This window comes from Marmota monax, unplaced genomic scaffold (assembly GCF_021218885.2).
Source record: "Marmota monax isolate L192 unplaced genomic scaffold, Marmota_monax_Labrador192_F-V1.1 WCK01_AAM20220418_F8-fsc00025, whole genome shotgun sequence".
Classification (NCBI taxonomy): Eukaryota; Metazoa; Chordata; class Mammalia; order Rodentia; family Sciuridae; genus Marmota; species Marmota monax.
In genome coordinates this window covers 511,780-532,963 of record NW_026691950.1, presented here as the reverse complement: position 1 = coordinate 532,963, position 21,184 = coordinate 511,780, and the positions used below count along the sequence as shown (strand labels likewise).

General features: G+C 43.1%; 1 protein-coding gene across 5 annotated transcripts in view; it reads right to left on the bottom strand.

The window, feature by feature from the left end:
* Positions 1-3,820: 3,820 nt before the first annotated feature.
* Positions 3,821-21,184, bottom strand: part of Tbc1d1 (TBC1 domain family member 1) — a 220,853-nt gene continuing 203,489 nt past the window's right edge. For all 5 annotated transcript variants that reach the window (XM_046447077.2, XM_046447305.2, XM_046447393.2 and 2 more), the window contains 3 exons: positions 17,351-17,520; positions 10,089-10,262; positions 3,821-5,679 (listed from right to left, as the gene is read on the bottom strand). In XM_046447077.2, the coding sequence (XP_046303033.1) occupies positions 5,479-5,679; positions 10,089-10,262; positions 17,351-17,520 (545 nt within the window). In that variant the 3' untranslated portion in view covers positions 3,821-5,478. The remainder of the gene's footprint in view (positions 5,680-10,088; positions 10,263-17,350; positions 17,521-21,184) is intronic.

The window sequence follows — 21,184 nt, the reverse complement described above, 5'->3', positions numbered from 1 at the left end:
ACACACACACACACACTGTTCAGCTCTTCTTTCTGCTCCACCCAGCCAAGCACTTTGCAAGCCCAGAACCACACATCTCCTGTAGCTCTGCAGGAAAGGGTTGCTGCAGAGATGGTATGCCTACACAGGTACACGCAGGTGAGCAGGTGGCCATGTGATGGCCAGAAACTTCTACCTCCACCCTGCCACTGTATCCAGAGCAGAGGGCTCCAAGTGGGCTGAACCCAAGAAAAATTCACTGAGAAAATGCTATGGAGAGGCCTTTTCAGAAAAGAATGTTTCAAAGTGTTTCCATTGTTTAGGTCATGTTTTGGCAAAAATCATGTGAGGGTGTTACTCAAACAAACTTGGAAATGCTTTTATAATTTGTTCAAGTTTCCAAATAAAGAGTTTCAGTGTTTTAAAGCCTTTGGTTAAAATTATAAAACTCTTAACACATTTTGATTAGTTTGAATGGCCTGCCATCAGAGAAGATGGAAATTCACTAGCCAGATTCCAACCAAGCCTTCTGTCTAACTGGTGAACAAAAGTGCATACTGGGCATCATGACTTAGTGTGATCGGTAGTGTTTTTCCTCCATGTAGTTACTAGGTTTGAGAAGCTACTTTTTTTTTTTTTCAGTTGTGAGAGTGCATCAAAACCAACTCTCAGTCCGACATAGTGGGTGCATGTCAGTAATCTCAGCAACTCAGGAGGGGTGAGGCAATAGATCACCAATTTGAGGCCAGTCTCAGTAACTTAGTGAGATTTATCAAAAAATAAAAAGGGCTGGGGATTTAGCCCAGGGGAAGAGTGCACCTGGGTTCAATCCCCAGTAATGCAAAACCACCATCAAAACACCAACTATCATATTAAGTTGAACTAGGAAATTGACATCTGAAGTAGTAGATCACAGTCTTAAAACAACATTTAAAATGATGTCCTTAAAAAAAGACTGGATAGGGCTGGGCATGGTGGCACGCACCTGTAATCCTAGCAATTTGGGAGGCTGAGGCAGGAGGATTGCAAGTTCAAAGGCAGCCTCAGCAACTTAGCAATTCAGTGAGATCCTGTCTCTAAATAAAATATAAAAAGGGCTGGGGGTGTGGATCAGAGGTTAAGTGCCCCCCCCCCCCCAAAAAAAAGGACTGCATAGGGCTTGGGATTAGGGCTCAGTGGTAGAACACTTACCTAGCATGAGCAAAGGCCCGGATTTAATCCCCAGCACCACAAAACAAAACCCAAAACCTCAGCAGATAGCAACATTATTTTTAAACAATTTATTTTACTTCATTCAAAACTTCCAGAATAATTTAGTTATGCACAAATTTATTAATAAACATACACATGGTGATGTAAGTCCAAACACTTTCCTATTAGGGTTTGCAACCCAAACGGGTGATTAATTGGTTCACAGGTTTTTCTAAAAAGGCTTTTATCTACTCAGAGCCTTCTATTTTAGTGTTATTAATTTAGATGGTCTGAAAAATTACCACTGTGGCTGCTCTACAGCAGAACGCTTATTCCCTAATCATTCCAATAATTTCTAGAGACGACAGCACAAAACTCGACATAGTGGAAGGGCTTCCTTCTCTACAACCAAAGGCAATTCTGTGTTATTTTTCTTCTAAAAACATTTCAGTGCAAACGTTTTTCAATGTTCAAAGATAACAAATCCAGAACAAAGAGCGCCTCTAATGGATAAACGTAGCTGATTAAGTGAGATCCTCTGGCAGCATTTCTCTGCCTTGGAATCCACTCATGGGGGGACTCACTGGAGAATCCCCCAGTTTTTAACTCAGGTAAATCAAAGGCATTATAAGCACCTTCAAGAGTGACCCAGATGTGAACTCCTCATGGAACAGAAAACCCTGTAAACATGAAGCAGCTCTGTCTCTGCTTTTTTAAATTTGTTATACATGATAGACTGTATTTTGACATATTATACCTATATGGAGTATATAACTTCTCGTTCTTCTGGTTGTACATGATGTAGAATTACACTGGCCATGTAATCATATACGCATATAGGATAGTAATGTCTAATCCATTCTACTATCTTTCCTATTCCCATTCTCCAACTCTCTGCTTTATAAAATATTGTCCTCAAAATTGGTTCCTGAGGGATGGGCTGTAGCTCAGTGGTAAAGTGCTTGCCTCGAATGTATGAAGCGCCGGGTTCGATCCTCAGCACCACATAAAAATAAAGATAGATACTGTGTGTCCATCTACAACTAAATTTTTTTTAAAAAAATTTAAATATTTTAAAATTGAAATGGACTGAGATTAAAGTTGGGTGGTGTCCACTGTTGGGCAGGTAGGAGAGTAGGGGTCTACTCTGGTCCTATAGCCAACCTTTCTGATCTTGACTTAGCTCGTCCTATACAAAATGAGATGGGAGCCGATTCTAGTATGCAGAGATAGGTTCCCTTCAGCTTCCCTAGTCCAAGATTATTTTGAGCCATAACAAACCCTTAAAGCAGCGTTTAGATTTAAGAAAGCATGATTTGTAAATTATTGTATCACATGGAACATTTCTGGATTTTCATTTAAAGAATATTTGGTGACACAAGGCAGAAGGGAGCAGATGAAGGGTGGCAGGGAGTCTGGGAGCAGCCTGGGTTTTCTATCTCCAGTATTGCACCATCAATGGCAAAAACCACCTATGAATCTGAACTCTATGAAATATTAATCATATACACTTTGATGAAGGGCCTCTGTATGATGCATCTTACATGTATACTGACATTCAAATTAGATGTTCCAAAGTAAACCGCAGCCCATTTGTACCATGTCAACTTGGTTAATTCAGAACCACGTTTCCCAGAGTCCCATTTTCTGGTGGTTCCAAATCAGGACTGGCTCCAAAATGTGCTGGTGTGAGCTCTGGAAGGCAAAAGGGAAGCAAGCCATTTTCCTCAAATGGCCATTTGTTGTCCAGCGTGCCTGGTCCGTTCCACTGTGGCCTTTCCTTTGCTGCTGCTTCACTTTCACCTTTGCTTTCCAAGTGTTGACCCAGGCTGGCCCCAGATCCCTGGCTATACACCCACCAGGCGATCACTTTGGCATCAGCTTCCCACAGAACTCCATGCCTCCTGCCAGGCCCCCTTCAGCAGCTAGCTGTGCTTTGGCATCTCAGCTGGATTAACTCGTGACTTCTCTTGATTCCCACAGCTCCTTCTGGATTTCCACTCTTGGGTTTGGTCTAATTCTTGTAACAAAATCCAAATCCCTCAGCCCCCCACTCCCAGCAACTCTTCTCTGGTTCCCCAATCAAACCAGACACACAAGCCTGCAAATAGACTCAGCTCTTCCATCTATATGTAACTCCTAAGAGGGAAGCAAACTGAGTGTTCTCCAGCTGCATCCAAGCCCTATGTAGTATGTTCTTCCTGAGGGCTCATAATGTCTAGTGTAAGAAGCACAAATGATATCTAAAGACAGGACTTGTAGTGCATGTGTGTGTGCATATAGTTACGTTGGGAGAATTAAAACATGTCCTTAAAATCTGCCTCCCAAAATCTTCACATTGACCTGAGTTGCCTCTATCTTTCCTTGGTAAGTTCCAGGCTGGCTGTTCAATCTACACCCAGAGGCTTGTGTTAATGGTGTTATTGCCCAATGCAATCTTGGAGCAGCACTCACTGTCACATACACCTGGTGGAGCTGGTCCTCATCTGTGCTAATATCCACTCCCTGTGTAGGTGTCATAATACCACAACACCTGGGTAACAATGTGACAGTTAACATTCATACTGGACACAGGTATGCATGAGGCACTCCTGGGCTGCAAACCAAAGCTGCAAAGTTAAAAAGAACAAACACCATAAAAACACAGGCATAGGTTATTTATTGTTTTATTGCTTTCTTATTTCTTAATGCAGAGTCAATATTTTTGAATAAGGGTAGTAAGATGTCCAAAATTCAACATTATGAAACATTCAAATAGTAAAATATGATGTGGAAAGAAGCTCTCGTTCCTCCAAGCTATCCAGTGGAACCACTTGGGATAGCAGCTTCTAGACTTTACTGTGTCATCTTGGTAAACCATGACTCAAAGGAACATGAGAACCACTATTCTCTGATCCAGGGGAACAGAAAGGAGTCTCAAATGCCAACCAACCATTTAGGCACAGGGGACAGCATTTTGGTCTCCCTTTGAAATGGCCAGGAGATTCAAACGACTCCAACTATAGCAATCCCTCCTTTCATCCGGGACTTAAAAGAGACTCCACCACCACGAGAGTCAAAAGAAACTCCCAAGAAACATAAGACAGACCAGAAATGATTCTGCTGTCAGGGAAGTGAGCTGTGCCCGCACAGTTCTTCTCTAATTCTTCGTAAGAAAACAACCCATTCTGAGAGCACAGGGGAGGGGCCGTACACAGTGACCAGCTGAAACCAGGGCAGCTATGAGCGGCATTTTGCTTGAAGGCACAGGTCCTCATCATCCTGAGGGAGGGAGTTGCTGCTGGGTTCTGAATTCTGTTCAAAACACATGTTCTACCTCTGGAAAACTGTCAGCTGCCATACATCTGATTGCAAGTTCAGACCCATCTTTTTTTTTTTTTTTAAAGTCCCAGAATCTTGGACACCCCTAAAAATCTCAATGTGCCCTGTCTTTCTGCAAGGAACTAGATATCCAAGGGGTGGAAAGAACTCAAAAGAGTTCAAAAAGACAGGACTCCAAGGAACACATGGCTGCAGTACGTCATACAATAGGAAAGGACAAATACATGACTCCATAGTATGAAATGCAACCTCCATGAAAAGCAAACACCTCGGGCTGCACCACTGCGGGCCGCATGCCAGCCACACAGCTGGAGTCTAAACACTGGTGATCTCCCTGAAAATATTATCTACCATGACTTTGATCAACCACACTTAAAAGACCAGCAAATTTGTATGGAAACACTCAATTTCTTTAAAAAGACAAACTTCCTTAAATATCAAGGATAGTAGCCAGGTTTACTTAAAAGTGATCAAGATGTCCAATTTAAATAAAACAATCTCAGTCCTTCCCCAGGGTCATCTTAGGTTTCCATAATAAGAATAGACAAGGGACAACTGTACCTCACTGGTATGGTCACGCAAACCCTCTCTTGAATGACAGACTCACACTTTGCCTGAGGAATCATCTTTGAACCTCTCCTGCTTCTGGAACCCAGTATTACAAATGCTCTTTACAACATAGTGCTACTCAAAGAGGAAATAACCAGGAAAAGTAAAGGTGCGTTTATTCACGTCCATGCCATCTAAAGCTACTGAGTACAGTAATCAAGCTGGAGAAGGGACGAATCACAACCTAAAACAATAAAAAAAACCGGGACATGGGCCCTCTATATTGCAAGTTTGAGCTCAAAAGAATCTGCATGTTGGCAAGCCAGTTTCCTCCCTGAGAAGTTTGCTTCACACTTTGTTTTCTCCCTCCAGCATCTTCTGTCTCTCCTAGTTAAGGCCTGGACAGTGTTGGGATAGTGTACAATTTCTCCGGAACCATTAGTCCCCCGAGGCCTCGGGCTGGGTGCAGTCTGGCTCCCTAGTGACTGGCTCTGCAGGCTGCCTCCGCAGCTCCTCCACCATCTGAAGCAGGGCGGACCTCTCCAGCTCCAGAGCCAACATGGCCTGCTTCAGCTTGCTCTCACTGGTCAGGAGCTTCTCTACCGTGGCTTCGAGGCTCTGGATCCTACCATTTGCCATCTGGAGAACAGAAAGAGAAATAAGAATGCACCTGCCCATGGTAACACAGGTGAGGCCGCTGTGCACTCGGCTGCTGCCCAGTCTTGAGAGCACTTTGGAGCCGTGTCTTGGCAAAGACAAGCCTATGGCTGACTATCAGTTCTGGCCACAAAGGAAGCCATTTTTTTCCAGCTTCCCTTGCAGGCAAGCTGGGCAGGCCCCTACCAACACCCGAGAGCCTCTAGCACTTTCTTCCCTGCTTTATCTGCTCTGTGTGCCAGCTAATGAGAAGGCTGCATAGCACAGGAGGAAACCTGACCCCCTTGACTGCAGGGAGGACAGGGAAGACACAGCCAAAGAACCCTTCAGGGAGAAGGAGGAGAGTTCAGGGACACCCAGACTTCTGTGCTGGGAGGCTGAGAGGGGAGCTTTATATATGACTTGACCACAGCCTGGCCTATTCTAACTAATACTACATATAATACTAATACTAATATAGCTACAGGTACAAACTGATTCCACACTGACAAATGGTCAAAATGGCTTCCATGTGATGGTCAGGGTACTAAGCTCTCTAAACAAAAATATTTTCTTTTGGTACCAGGAATTGAACGCAGGGGCGCTTAACCTCTGAGCCACATCCCCAGCCTTGTTTTTTTCTTCCTGGAGACAGGTCCTCCCTAAATTGCTGAGGCTGGCTTTGAATTCCAATTCTCCTGCCTCAGCTTCCTGAGTTCCTGGGATTATAGGTGTGCATTACCATGCCTGGCTTCTTTTTCTTATTTTCCACAGACTAACAAGACATCACAAACCTAGGAACTTTCCTTTCCTTGGGAACACAGGATGGCCCAGCATTCTGCTGAGAGGGCACCAGGCCCTGGCTCACTGACCGGTCACCACCCTCAGAGGTGAGCAGCTTCCTCACTCTAGCTCCAAACAAGGACTGAGGATCTCATGCACCTCACTTCTGCAGCACCTAACACATGGGTGCTAGGTGGGCAGAGCTCCCAGGTATTTCTCTAGCAACTGGGATTCCTCTCTAATCCACTAGGGTTGGATTCCCAGGCAACAAGCGTCTGCTCTAGTGGCATGAGAGCAGGCACAGCTCTGACACTTATACTAAGGTCTCCGGAGCCTGCCTAGCCCGTGCCTGAGCTCACAGCTGTACCCTCAGTGCTCTGGTTGGTACAGGACGACTCTATCTCATTGATCAGTCCAGTCATTTCCATGCCCCATATATTTGATGTAGAAAAAAATGGTACAGCTATTTTTTTCTTGTTTTCAAAACCAGGAAAAGATTTTTTAGTAAGACAATCCCTGGGGCCGGGGTTGTGGCAAAACATGCATAAGGCACTGGGTTCAATCCTGAGCACCATATAAAATAAATAGATAGATAAATAAATAAACGGATAAAAGTATTAAAAACAAACAAAAAAAGACAATCCCTGTGCTGAACAGAAAACTCATGACTCCAGGTCTAACTCCAATTGTGCCACTAGAACATTCAAAAAAAAAAAAAAAAAAGACCAAGAGGCACAGCTGGTCAGCTCTGTGCATTACTCTCCGAGCATCAAAATCCTACCCATTGTCAAGGCCTGAACCAGGACCTACCCCATCACTCTGAATTCTCACTGCATTGCAAGGTGTACCCCACAACTCAGAGAATAGCAAACATGTTCACAAACATGCAGCTTAGAAGTGAGCTAATTTTTCATGGTTAGTAGTGAACTTTGCACAGTCATTTCTCATTCTGCAAGAATGGCAGTTTTCCTCAGTAAGAATGAAGCTCTTTTATGGAGAAAGTCACATCTTCTCTCACATGATCTGGCGTCCTATAGACTCTAGCTTAGTGTGGGTGCTCAAGAGCTTGTAGTTGCTGATTATAGTGAAAAAAAAAAATCTACATGCACTGCCATGTGGCACCATTTGGCATGTCCATGTCGTCATTGGAAGCGCTACTGGGCAAACAGGCTGAAGAACTTCACCTCTAGCTTCTAGACACATTCCTTTATGTTTACCAAATAAACAAAAAGAGACTGTGGTATGTTCATCAACCATATGAACAGAACCAAGTTAAGAAATAGGTCAATTCTGATATGGGCAGTGTGTGTGTGTGTGGGGGGGTGCGTTACACACAAAACCTCAGGATTATACTGGACACCTTTCTTGTACAAAATGGAGGCAGGCTTCCCACATGTGAGATGGATAGTCCCAGAGAGGATGAAAAACTACACCTAAAACCCCCACAAAAATACCACAACCCAGCCCAACTCTTAAAGAGCTGCAGTGTCCCACTCAGCCTGGTGGTCCCCCAGCACAGCCAGGACTCAGTAATTGTGGTGACTGGCTGTCTTAGTCAGGTTTTTCACTGTTGTGACCAAAAGACCTGACAATAACAATTTTAGAGGAGGAAAAGTTTATTTGGGGGTCATAGTTTCAGAATTCTCAATCCACAGATGACAAACTTCACTGTTCTGGGCCTGAGGGGTGGGACAGAGTACCAAGGCAGAAAGGTGTAGAGGAAGAAAGCAGTTCAAGACATGGCATCAGGAAGCAGAGTGAGAGAGAGAGAGAGAGAGAGAGAGAGAGAGAGCGCGCACGCGCGCGCATGCTCCCCTCACCAGGGCCAAAATTAACCTCCAAAGGCACACACTCAGTGACCCACTTCCTTCAACCACACCTTAACTACCTTAGTTACCACCCTGTTAATCCCTATTAGGAGCTTAACAACTGATTAGGTTTAAAATCTGATAACCCAATCATTCCACCTCTAAGCTTTCTTGCATTGTCTCACACATGAGCATTTAGGGGACACCTCATATCTAAACCATAACACTGGCATAAACAGGAATTCTGAATGATTTTCCTACAAGTGTGGAACCACTAGGTCAAGACAAAGACCATTCCAGAGAGAACATCTATAATTACCAATCACCACTTTCTTGAGGAATGAGCATCTTTTTTTCTCAACTCCCTGACCTTCCTAAAGGTCAAAAGCTGTATCAGATGGTTTCCTACTCTTCATCACCAAAAACCACCTGGGCATTAGCTTAAGAAAATGAGCCTTTTATGTGAGTCCCGCTGGTCTTAACAAGACAGATGCTTCCAGTGCAAATGGGAGCTGCGTTACAAGGGTTTCCGTCACATTGTATCTCAGGGACATGCTGTTGGCTCAGAAGCCATTTTAAATGGTCACCTGTACTGTGACTTGCACTGTACTCTTGCAGGCCAGATGAGGCTTTTTGTTCCCCTGAGACCTCCCTTCGGGTTATAGCTCAGACTTCTGAGGACAGTGTATACAGGCACATTTTCACTCTTGAAGAGAAAAATAAGTTTTGTTTCAGAATGTGACTGGTAGTTAGGACTGGTTAAGGAAAGTATTTTCTGTTTGTTCCTGTACAGCAAACATCTACTAGGGTCTGCTGGGATAAATGCCTTTCAGACAAGAGCTGGTCTATATTAGGATCTCAAATGCTGGCCCTTCTCATATCACAGCCAAGTTCCAGTCTGTAAAGCAGGAACTTTCTACAGAACAGTCAGGCTCAGATCATGATGGAAAGTTTATTCTACCCACAGCCCAGTAACTCCATAAAACACATTTTTTAAGGAAAATATCCATTTTTCTCCACAGCAACTTAAAAATTTAAAAATACTCTTAAAACAATCCCTGAACAATGACAGCATTCACCCATTTATGACATTAAAAAAAAGTAGAACATATGGCCACTTTATGTCATCTGACCGACAAAGGAGCTATTCTCCGTAGCGAGGTCTTCTTTTGTCCTTGTCACACAGATGAGGGAACAAGACAGAGTAGTAACAGTCTGCCCAGGTGACAGTGTGGGTGGGGCTACTCCACGTCTGGCAGGGTCAGGGCCTGGACTGTGCCTCAGTGCCGCTGCACCTCAGCCCTGTGTGCACAGGCCCTGTGACCTCTCTCCTCTAGGTCCTCACCCACATCAAGATGGACGTTTCCCAAGGATTCACAAGCAACGACCACTGTTTTAGTTAACTTTGTTAGGCAGATTCCTGTGTTCCTTTGCTCCCCTGTCATCCCTCCACAGACCCAGCTTGTTTCCCTCATGGCAGTTAAGGCTCTCAGCTCTCGTCATTACTCTAAACGCAATCGCTGGCATTCGACTTATAGTGCCACAGCATCCTGAGCCAAGTTTGTCTCTGGGTCTCTCCTAAAAGGGTAAGAAAAAAGCCTCCCAGAAAGCCCTGGGACTGTCTGACCTTAGCAAGGATAATATGTCTGCTCCGTAATAAAAAGACCCATTCTCCTTAGATACCTTTGATCCCAACTACAAACAGATCAGGGTGCAAAAGGTCCTCTGGTCATGGGAAAGCCCAGTCTGCTGTTGCCTTTGGTGAGTTAATGAACGACTATGCACCATGGTTCAGGGAGCTGTCTAATAAATATGCTCTACCTGCAATTGCTCAAGGAGGTCAAGGTTCTGTTTGCGTAAGCTGCTGTTGGTTTTCTCTAATTTATCCATTCTTTGGTTGTCACTGAGAGGAGAGGAATCAATAAGTTCTTCTTGAAGTACATGGTACTCAACTTCATAAGCCTGTAACTGTTTAGCGATGTCCATCTCAAACACCTGTTAGATACAGAAAGGCCATCAGGCTCCAAATAAGAGAAAAATTTCACATGTAAGCCTACACACACACACACACACACACGTCACTGAGCATCTATTAATCACCTCCTCATGCTTAGCAATATGCTTAGCAAGGCATGATAAATAAGGAAAACTCTCTATGCTGAAGAGGTAATCATTTTATTTGGGAAGAAAGGATAGAAGAGGCATCCAGAAATAATTCTGAGGTAACAATAAGTACAGGTTCTTGATACTCACCTTCCAAAAGCCAAACCTTAGTTTTAAGAAGACTTCCAAAAATTTATTTAGTTATTACTTCTTTTCTCTGAAAATTCTATTAGCTTAGATACATCAACTACGGGTTAAAGGGAGAAAACAAAACAAAATAATCGAAGTCTATTTGCACAGTCACCAAAGTTTAATTATAACTCAGCTGGGTTTTCAGGGTTGCAAGAACAGCTAAGTAATGGAACTGTGCCCTTTGCACAGATATGCTGAAATGAGCCAAAACCCAAATGCCACCCACACAGATGAGTGAATATGAAACAATGCCTGAGTTGTCTCCCTTCTCATCACAGCAGTTGTGATGAAAAATACCACGTGTGTGAAATGAAGCTCTACATGCACAAGTGACTCAGGGATGGCATCTGTACTTTCTCTTGGCAAGAAAGATACAGGGTTCCATAGGGCAAGGGGGCAGGGAGTCAGGAGACAGATGCTGCTGTTGCCCAGCAGGTCCTCTTTCCTTCCCATTATCTCTCAAGGAACCCTATGGGCCAGGGCCTCCCAGCACAAGGGATGAGGCCCCAGTGTGGACCTGAGAATGCAGTCGCGCTGGGCCCAGGTGAATGTCTGCTTGATCAGAACACACTTCAGACTGAAGCGAGGCTTTGCAAGAGCAGAGCTACCTCTACTGCATTTCCTTACAAAGCAAACTCCAACACAAGTTAGACACCAGTGGGAAGCTATCGTCCCCTGATGGCACTCTGTGAACATCCAAGCTAACCTACCTCCCTGGACATCAATTTTTTTTCCCCCAAAGCTATGTTTACTTTGTCACAATTGTCAAAAGATTATTTTCCCTGAAGGTGAATTTTCATCTTCCTGGTTTTCAGTTTAATACAGTGATTAACACTAAATGGATTCAAAAGTCATTCTGTGACTAAGAATTAAACTACAAGAGATCATGCATGAGACCATGAGATCAAGTGGGTGAGAGAGAGATAAGGGGACTGTGTTGAATTGATTTCCTTTGGCCTTCAGAGTAACCAAGAGGTCACTGGCAATCACCACCTCCAGGTTACCATCAAGGTCACTGAGTCAGCCTTGAAACGGTGGCTCTACTGGAAACTCTCTAAATGATCTTGAGAGCATTACTTAACCTCCCCATCCTCAGTTCCTGGCCTCCAACATGGGGCAAATGTACACCACCTACCAGTGCTGAGAATGAAATGAGATAACTCACACAGCACCCTGCACATGCCTGGCTGCACACACCTGTAACAAAACCCCCACTTTTCAACATTGTGCCTCAGCAAAACTAGAATGGATGCCACGTCATGGAACTTTTGAAAAGCAAAAACCATAAAAGTGCTGTGGCACCTCTGTGTAATTATAAATCTGGTACTAAATAAGTGCCATAAACACAATTACTTATTTTGTCCACAAAAATTTATTTTCAAATCATCTCTTAACCTAGAAAACTCAGGAACAAAACCTCTGGCTCTTTACACATTTGGATGACCTGTTATGACTAATGGCTCTCAGCTGTGGCTAAGGGTGCACACTCCTCCAGGCTCCATTCCTCTGTAGGAGCCACTCTGAGTCTTAATCGCCTCAGCTCAATTGCATCACCACCTCCTGACTGCCAAAACACTCAACAGACCTTGATTCTGTAGTTATGCCCCAGAATTGATCCCTAACCATGACAGTGTGTGGCGGGTGGGGAAAGAATCCTGGTTCCTGAACAATGTGTTCAGCCCCAGGCAAATTACTTGGGCAAAGGACAGAAGGGGTGGTGGTGGCAGGAGGGATCCTTGTCCTTGCACACTTAACAGGACACAAGCAACACACTGTTGGTGCCAGTTTTAGCTAGAGAAAGTACAGGAAGGCCTAAGATTAAAGCCTGAACAAAAAAAGAGAAATATTAAAGACGCCCAACCTCACAGGAAGGGGACAGGGATGTAGTGGAGGAGCAGCGCTCAAGTGCTCAGCTCCATCTGGCATAGGTCACTCCCTGAGCACCATCCCGCCACAACTGCAAGGCACCCGGCCCCTCTGAATGTAATCTTTCTTCTGGGTCCATGGCAGGATGACGGTACTTGAGTTGATCTATGCCTTCCCACCATCCTGACTCTCAGTTTCTCCAAGGTTTTCAGGAAAGTTCCAGAATTGGAACAGGAGAAAAGGGAACATTCTTTTCTGTTTGCCAAAGTATGGATTAGTTATTACCCCATTTTCAATATCTTGCCACAAAGATAAACCATTCATTTTTTTGTTATTAAAACAATATAGCTACATTATAGGAAGCTTGCAAAACAGAAGAAAAATTCCCAATAAAACTCCCATCTTCTATTTCTTTTTATTCTTATTTCCATAAATGTTTTTCTAGTTAAAAACAAAATTTCCTCTCTCACTTTTTTCATTTAATAGTATATTCTAAGAGCTCTTTCATGTTGCTGTGTCTTCATAACCATAATTATAAATGACTTCATGTGTCCTCATTTATTGTACCATGACTATGTCAAGTGTTAGATATCTTGTTACTTTCAAATTTTTGTATTATAAATGACAACTCCAAAGTAATACCCTTATACAAATGGACTTTCCATATTTTGGATTATATCCTAAGGATACATTCCAAGAACTGAGATTACTGAGTTAAAGGTTTTACATGTTACTGCTTGTGATACATATTGCCAAACTGCTTCCCAAGTGGAAACAACAGTCAAGGTACAATGCCACTGGCAACATACCAATGTGCCAGATACAGTATACCCTAGGTGCTGTATCCTGACATTAAAAAATGTCAGTTTTGTCATCTAGTAGGTAAGCACTGTATATTATGCAGAAATTTAAATTATGCATGAATCTAAGTATTTTCCCAGACAAGTGTTTACTGGCTCTCCCCATTCAGTGGATTGTTTATGTTCTTAGCTCAATTGCTATGGGAGACTCAGTGTTTCTCTTTGTAGTTCATGGACACTGTATAATAAAAGCCTTAACTCTGGTGGCCTGCAAAACTAGCCACATACTTTCCACCTTCCTAATCCCCAGACCCTGCTTCCCAATCTCCAGGAATGGACAGTGGGAGCAGCTGGCATGGGTGTCGGCAGCAAGGGGAGCACTGTCTGTGGTGAAAAATAATACAAGGGGGAGAAATGAAGGTCAGTAGAGGGGGTAGAGAGAGAAGAGGGGTGGGGAGGGGAGGGGGGATAGTAGAGGATAGGAAAGGTAGCAGAACATGACAGTCACTAGTATGGCAATATGTAAATCAATGGATGTGTAATTGATGTGATTCTGCAATCTGTATATGGGCTAAAAATGGGAGTTCATAACCCACTTGAAGCAAAGTGTGAAAGATGATATATCAAGAACTATGTAATGTTTTGAACAACCAACAATAAAAAAAAAAAAGAAAAAAAAAATAAAATAAAAATAAAAACAATGAAGTCGACTAAGAGTTGGTCTGCTTTTATTACCACCACATGTGAGCAATTTTAAACAATGCCAGTGGTAAAATACTCTCTCTACTGGTCCCATCCTCTTGGTGGGGCGCTGTTGGTTCTTTTACAAAACTAATCATTTCAATAGTGCAAACTGCCCAAGACTGGAAGGCTCCCTCCCCAAGGGGCAGAAGAAGCCACCTCACAGTTGCAATATCTTCTGAACACAGGAACTTTGTTAGGGTTTTGCTTTCATCCTACCAAATCTCATTTCATCCTCAATTGCAAGAGACCAGTTCTTAAAGTTGTACAGCTTTCAAATGGTCCTGTAGAAGTGAGTCCCCAGGTGATCTTGTAAAAATACAGATTCTGACTCAGCAGTCTGGGGTGGGCCCCAGAGTCTGATCTAATGATAATGCTGGGGCCACAATGAATAGACCCAAAGGATGTTGAAAAGAAGCCACAGGCTCTCCCTCCCAACTGAGGCTGGAGTCAGAAGATGCTAGTGCTTACGTGCAACTGACAGTTCCTTCAGTGAGTACAAGGTCACACTAAGGAACTGTCATGGAGGTTTCAGAGACCCTGGGTCTTCTACCTGCACTGTCAATGCACTGTGGCTGCTCCCAACCTGGGTGTACTAAGCCAGAGCTCCAGAACCCAGTCCTTGGCCCAAAAGTCTCTCTTCCATTTGGAATGTTGACCAAGCTGACTATAGGGACAGCACATAATGAAATGGGCTGTAGCTGTCACAGAGAACCCCCCAGACTCTACTCTCCCATCGCAACCTGTCATCTTCAGGGCCCATGCTCTGAAGCATGCAATGAGCACACATCATCTCCACCCCGTGGACTGCCCAGGTTCAGGCCTGGCAGCTCTAAGCCTGCTGAAGAACTGCACCATGCCCAGATCTGATCTCCATGCAGGACTCAAGACTCAAGCACCCTCTGGCGGGGAAGAGACAGCCAGGCTGACAGAACACTCAGATGCCAGGTTCTAGACAGAAACAGAAGGCAAGGAGACTATGCAGAGTTTATCTGTTTTCTACCAAAATCACTGCTGAAATGAAAACCTGGGCCCCCATTGCAGATTCTGTGCAACCTACACCCTTACACCAAGTCTGCCTGGATTCTCCCACCTGACTCCAGCAGCAGCCTTCAGGAACCCATGGCCTTGCCCCTGTAAGCCCTGCCCTTAGGCATGCAGTGCCGGGCATGTTACTCTCTAAGCCCCGTTTCCTTACTATAAAAATTGGAATCCTAATCCTAGACTTGTTAAGGAGTCAGTGTAACACTGAATGCCAAATTCAAAACAGTTACCTGAAACAAATCAGGTACATCTCTACACAATTTCTCTTCCCATTTGTACACTTCCAACATTTAGAGAGTACCTGATGCCTACTAGGATATCAGGTACTTTTGGTAAGTACTACCCTTTTATGGAATAAGGGAGAAATGGGATTCTTCCTGGAGTTCCACACCCAGTAAACGGAATGTCACTGAGAGGCCTGTCCCAGAGCCAGGACAAGCTGGCAGTGGGCACTCACTAGATGAAGATTTGGTCCAGGCAAGCAAGGCTCTCTGGTTTGCCCCAGCAGCTATGAAACAGACAGAAAAAGAAATAAGAAGGGAATAAATATAAATATGACACAAATTAAATAATGCAAAAGGCAGATAGTTCAGTATTAGGATACAGATAAAACAAAGAAAGCTCCATAATTAAATGACTCCCAGAGGCACTGAATGTTGAACAGCTGCTAAAGCAATTTGAGATGAGACAAGTTGAAGCCCCACCCTTCCCCTCCACTGTAGAGTGAGTGTGGGCCAGTAAATTAACCACTTTATATCCTCTCAGGAATGCGGTCATGACTGAATGAGATCATATGTATGTGTAGATTTCCTAGAACCTAGCAAAAAGCAAGGACTCAATAAGCCAAAGCCATCCACCTCCAGAGGATTGTGCCAGGGAAGTAAAATAACATCAAGAATGGAGCCTATTAGTTAGCTCAAGATCAGTGTGAGTGGGAAGGAAATCCTCTTTCACACTGGTATATGCAGTGAGCAGAGGTACAAAGTAACAACAGGTATGAAAACTCTCCTTTTTCAGGCCAACTTGTGCTTAACACCTAAGATGGAGCAGCAAATGAAGATCAAAAACACTGCATCTGGATGCAATCCACTGGAACTGCTGGATCATCTGGACTATAAGAAATCTCCAGAATAAGGATTAAAAAAAAAAAAAAGCTTCATTCTATTATTTGCTTTTACCTGACTGCTCTATATTTTCATTACTGCTGAAATGAAAACCTGGGCCCCCAAGGCAGATTCTGTGCAACCTACACACTTACACCAAGTCTGCCTGGATTCTCCCACCTGACTCCAGCAGCATCTCAAGGGCATATCTAAGGATATGAAAGTCAGAAGACCTGTTGCTGACCTCAGAACCACCTGTCTGGATTGTATATTTGATCATGCTCTTGAAAGCTCCCAGTAATTATCTCCATTGGCTTAGATGTGGTGATCTATGTGGTGATCACCTTCCAAAAGCCAAACCTTAGTTTTAAGAAGACTTTCCAAAAATTGCTTTCCCCACCCGCCACACACTGTCATGGTTAGGGATCAATTCTGGGGCATAACTGCAGAATCAAGGTTCTAGACTTAGGAGAGGACTGACTGCTGACTATGCAGTGACCCAGAGATGAAACCTCTTCCAGCACATTCTTGGTCACCTGGCCTCTGGACACTTGATGGGGACTGTCTTCTGCTAAACTGCTTAGCCTTTCATTAACAGCAACAGTTACTGCAAGATTCTTCCTTACACAGAACTGAAATCTACTCCCAGGGCCAATCCAAACCATTTACCATCTGGCCAAGTGTAATTCTCAGCCAAATCCACCTCTAAAACTCCACCATTTCAGACAGCAACAACTCTACCACAGAAAGAAACCAGAGGCACTGCAGCCACAGATGTGGAACTGTAATCTGGGGGAAAAGCACAAAAAACTACACAGTCATAGAATATATGCCCCTAACACAACTCTGCTAGCAAAGAGTTAATTTCAATTAATACCATTCAACAGAAAAATCATTTTTTATGAAAGTCTGCACTGTACAAATGTACACATTTCAGGAGAACTACTAGAGCTGAAGGTTCTTAAATGAAAGCAACTACTGATGACTTGAACTTGCTGCCACACTGCCCCCAAGTTTCCTTGCATCATTTCACCATGACACTCACAGCATATACACCCAGGCACACATTTAATCACACAGCATATATTTGTGATGTGCCTCCTACATGCCAGGCACCATGCGAGAAGTTCTTCAGAACAGAAAGCAGCAAGGAACAGCTTTTGCTCAGAAGAAATTGAAGCTTTTACAGACCCAGGAACCGATAAGTATCTGGAAGGTCAGGACTGAATCATACCTGATTGATGGTCTTCTCCATTTGTACCAAGCCCAAGTTAGGTAGTGTGTTTTTGATAAAGTCCACTATGGTTTCTAAGTTTTCATGCTGCAGAATCAAGGGCTTATGGCTTCCCAAAAGACTTAGAGCCACTTTAAATATGACCTCTGATCCCTGAAGAAAGATCATATCTGGGAAAACAGAAACAGAGTTAAGTCATGCCTGTTTCTGACAAAATACCATTCTGTTTCCTTTTCTTCACATCATAGAGCAGAAGGGTAGGAAACATAACCCCAAACTGCAAATTTTATTTCCTTTTTCAGAGTGTGCTATTTCAGATAGGGTTGTCAAGACAATTCTGCAAATAATAAAAATAATAAACACACTGCTTAGATTTTGTCACAGGTTCATATAAATCTTTTTCCCCCCACTCTGAAAATGATTTTAATTCAAGTATGCTTTAAAAGTTATATTGAGAAAAAGAAAATGGTTTTTATTTTTTCTAAGAATGTTCTGGATTTTAAAGAAGTTACTAAAACATTTTTAAATGGATAAACTGAAAGATTTTTATGGAAATTAAGATAGAATAAGTAAAACAGTTTTCTAATAAGGGATAGGATTAAAAAGATCTCTAAAAACTGTAAAAAGTCACACCATTGCAAAAGCACATTATATAAATGAGCATCCTGAATTTCAACATATTAATGGATGAAAAAAACACTTTTCTCGCTAAGTAGTTTAAAGAACTTTGTCAAGGTTACTTTCAAGTTCTTGCTATATTTTCTTAGAGAAACTGGCAAATCATAACAACGCCTATATTTATATTACATAGTGCAAGGGCAGGCAGGCAAGTGGCCAAGTCAACCAGTTGAGAGCAACCCAGCCATCTCCTCCTTTCTTGGAGAAGTGACTCCACTGGACAAAGAGAAGCAAATGTCCTGGGGTTAAAGCATAGCCATAGCAACTAGTAATTAAGTGTCTAAACTCAGGCCAGTTATCTAATATCTAGAATAATAAACATAAGAAAAAATATACAATTTTAAAGACACGAGTAGAAGTAAAATCAGAGGCAAGAGTGAATTTCTTTCTTTTTTTTTTTTTTCCTTCTTTTGCTTTTTGGCTACAGGCTAATGGAAAGAATGAAGCAGTTGTAAATGTCAATTCAAGAAAACTGAGGGAAAAAAAAGAGGTGAGAGAGTCCCTGCTAGGCCACCTTTCCAGGTTTGGTCTGATAACATGTAAAAGCCATTAAGCAGCAGCAAAGCAAAGGCTGACTGCTGCTCTGCCTGTGGGGAACTCGGAGCAGTCTCCAAAGTGCAAAAAGCAGAAACAAGGGGCCTGGGAACCTATCAGGTTAGCCCTTGAGATGCTGTGACTTCACAAAGCCCTAACCACAACTGGAGCTGGTGCTAGCTGGGACAGGTCCTATGCTAGGTGACGGCAGTCCTGAGATCAGCCTGCCATGGCTGATCGGCATGGGTACCACACAGCTTTCACTAACATCCCAGCTGTTGACGGTCCTGGGTGGCCCCAGGATGGGAAGGGATGCCAGATCCCTGGTTTTCTTATGCAGGGCTGGCTGTCCAGGCTGCGAAGACAATTAGAGAACCGATGGGATCTTTGAAAACCTAAACTTCTTCAGGGAAGTACGATCCATAATGAGGCAGTGCCATGGAAGAATATTCCAGCAAATATGTTTATTAAAAATATGGTCTATTTATGTAATTCACCACTACAGGAAATAAAATAAAAAGATCTATAATAGTACTACAAAATGCATTTTTAAACAGAAATGATATTGCTAAAAACAAAATGACAAATTAGATTTGAAGTTTAGTGGTTAAGCTAGTACAACTTCCTTTTAATATATGAACATTTTATAGCTTTACAAAAATTTCTCTTTCAGAATAAAAATTGACCTTTTTTGTAAGGATCGTGGGGAAAGGATTTCATTGTCAAATCAATGATTTCTTATGGCTTGGCATCTTTAGTCTCTGAGGAACATGTACCTTAAAACTGTACTTTAAAATTAGGTGCACTATCACCACATCTAAGCCAACGGAGATAATTACTGGGAGCTTTCAAGAGCATGATCAAATATACAATCCAGACAGGTGATTCTGAGGTCAGCAACAGGTCTTCTGACTTTCATATCCTTAGAATCTTGGTTTTCACAATGACTTAAGACAGTGCTTCTTACAATTCTAAACTAGGACTTTTTTGGATTGTATGAAGAAAATGAAAGGAAATTTGGAGAAGTGTTTGTGTGTTTGTCTTTTTATTGGTTTGTTAAAAAAATAACCCTGGTTATGTGTATTTTATTGGGTCTGTTTGCATTTAATGGAATAAAATGGAAAGGTTCTTTCCTATATTACTCAAGACCTTCTGGAGCACTCTTCCTGAGTAGTTTCTTCTAATTTAACTTAAGCATTAGTTGCTATCAGGCACTGAGGATTTAGCCATGAACAAAAGCACAAAGAAGAACTGCAGAGACACCAATGCATGCTGGCTTGGTAGCCAGGGTGCTATGAGAATAACGAACCGGGAAAGACCAAGGAAGGTGAGTGCTTGAAGAGCCAGTGGGAACTGCTAGGTGAGAAGTCAGGCAGTAACATCCTGAGCAGGGTGTAGGTGGGGAAGGTGTGAGAGAAGCTCCTCCTGTGCAGGGGACTGAGGACTTTGGTAGGGGGAAGAACACTGGCTGTGTGGGGCAGACTGTGGGGTGCACAGCCAGCTCATCAAGGCCTTCCACTCCCACTCTGGTCAAGGCATGTAAAGCCTTCCGCGACTGCCCACTTTACCTCTGCTCTGAATGGGTCAGTGCCTTGGCAAGAAGGTGACGCTAATGACATCTAGGTTCTGGGTCTCATCCCGGCAAGAGCTCCTTAGCTTAAGAGAGAAAAGGTGCCTTTTATGGGGCCTACTGGCTCCTGCCAGCAGGCTCTCAAACACTCACTGCCAGTCGAGTGAATGCTCCATTCACACCTCCCACACCTCCTGCTCCCAGTGCCCACCTCAGCCCAGAAGCTTCTGGTAGACTGGGTAGGTCTTAAACAAGAACTTCATTTGGGTACCTGATGAAAGAACATGCTGAAAGGGTTGAAGGAAGACCCCCCTCAACTGGCATGGGACAATTGGCCTCCTAAATCTTATCTGACAGGGGCTACAACTGTGGCTCAGTGGTAGAGCAATTGCCTAGCATGTGTGAGGCACTGGGTTTAATCCTCAGCACCATATAAAAATAAATAAAATAAATAAATAAAATTATGCCCATCTACAACTAAAAAAAAATTTTTTTTTATATCTATCTGACAGCATTTGGGAGAGACTCTATATTTACATAATCAGTACTTCCCCCCTCTAGAAATTTTAGAAATTAAAGATTATTTTTTAATGGCTGTAAAATAAGTTACTATAATCCCCCACTGCTTCACCCCAAGTATTTTAGTTTTGTATGGCTTCCAATCCATATCCATATCCATTTGCATGCTGGATTTTTTTAAACCAGTAATGTCCTGGGAAAGGTGCACTGAAGTCCTCACTGGAAACCACTGTATGCAGAGAACTGCCGGAGGCATCCAGCGGCACTGCAGCAGCCCAGGCACAACCTGCAGTCCATCCCTCTCCATAGGACTTTCCTCCTGTCCCTTCCCTTTCCTCTCAGGTTTTTCAAGCCTCCTAGAAACACACAGGAAGTTGAGGGAATATTAAATCAGGCTGACTCCACAACTTCCCACATTATTCGCTGAGAATTCCACTAGCTACTTCCCTTTAGAGATGCTGCAACAGTCCTGTTCCCATGTTCCAGCGTACAGGACCTCTACTTACAATCCTGTGATCTCAAAGTGAAATCTT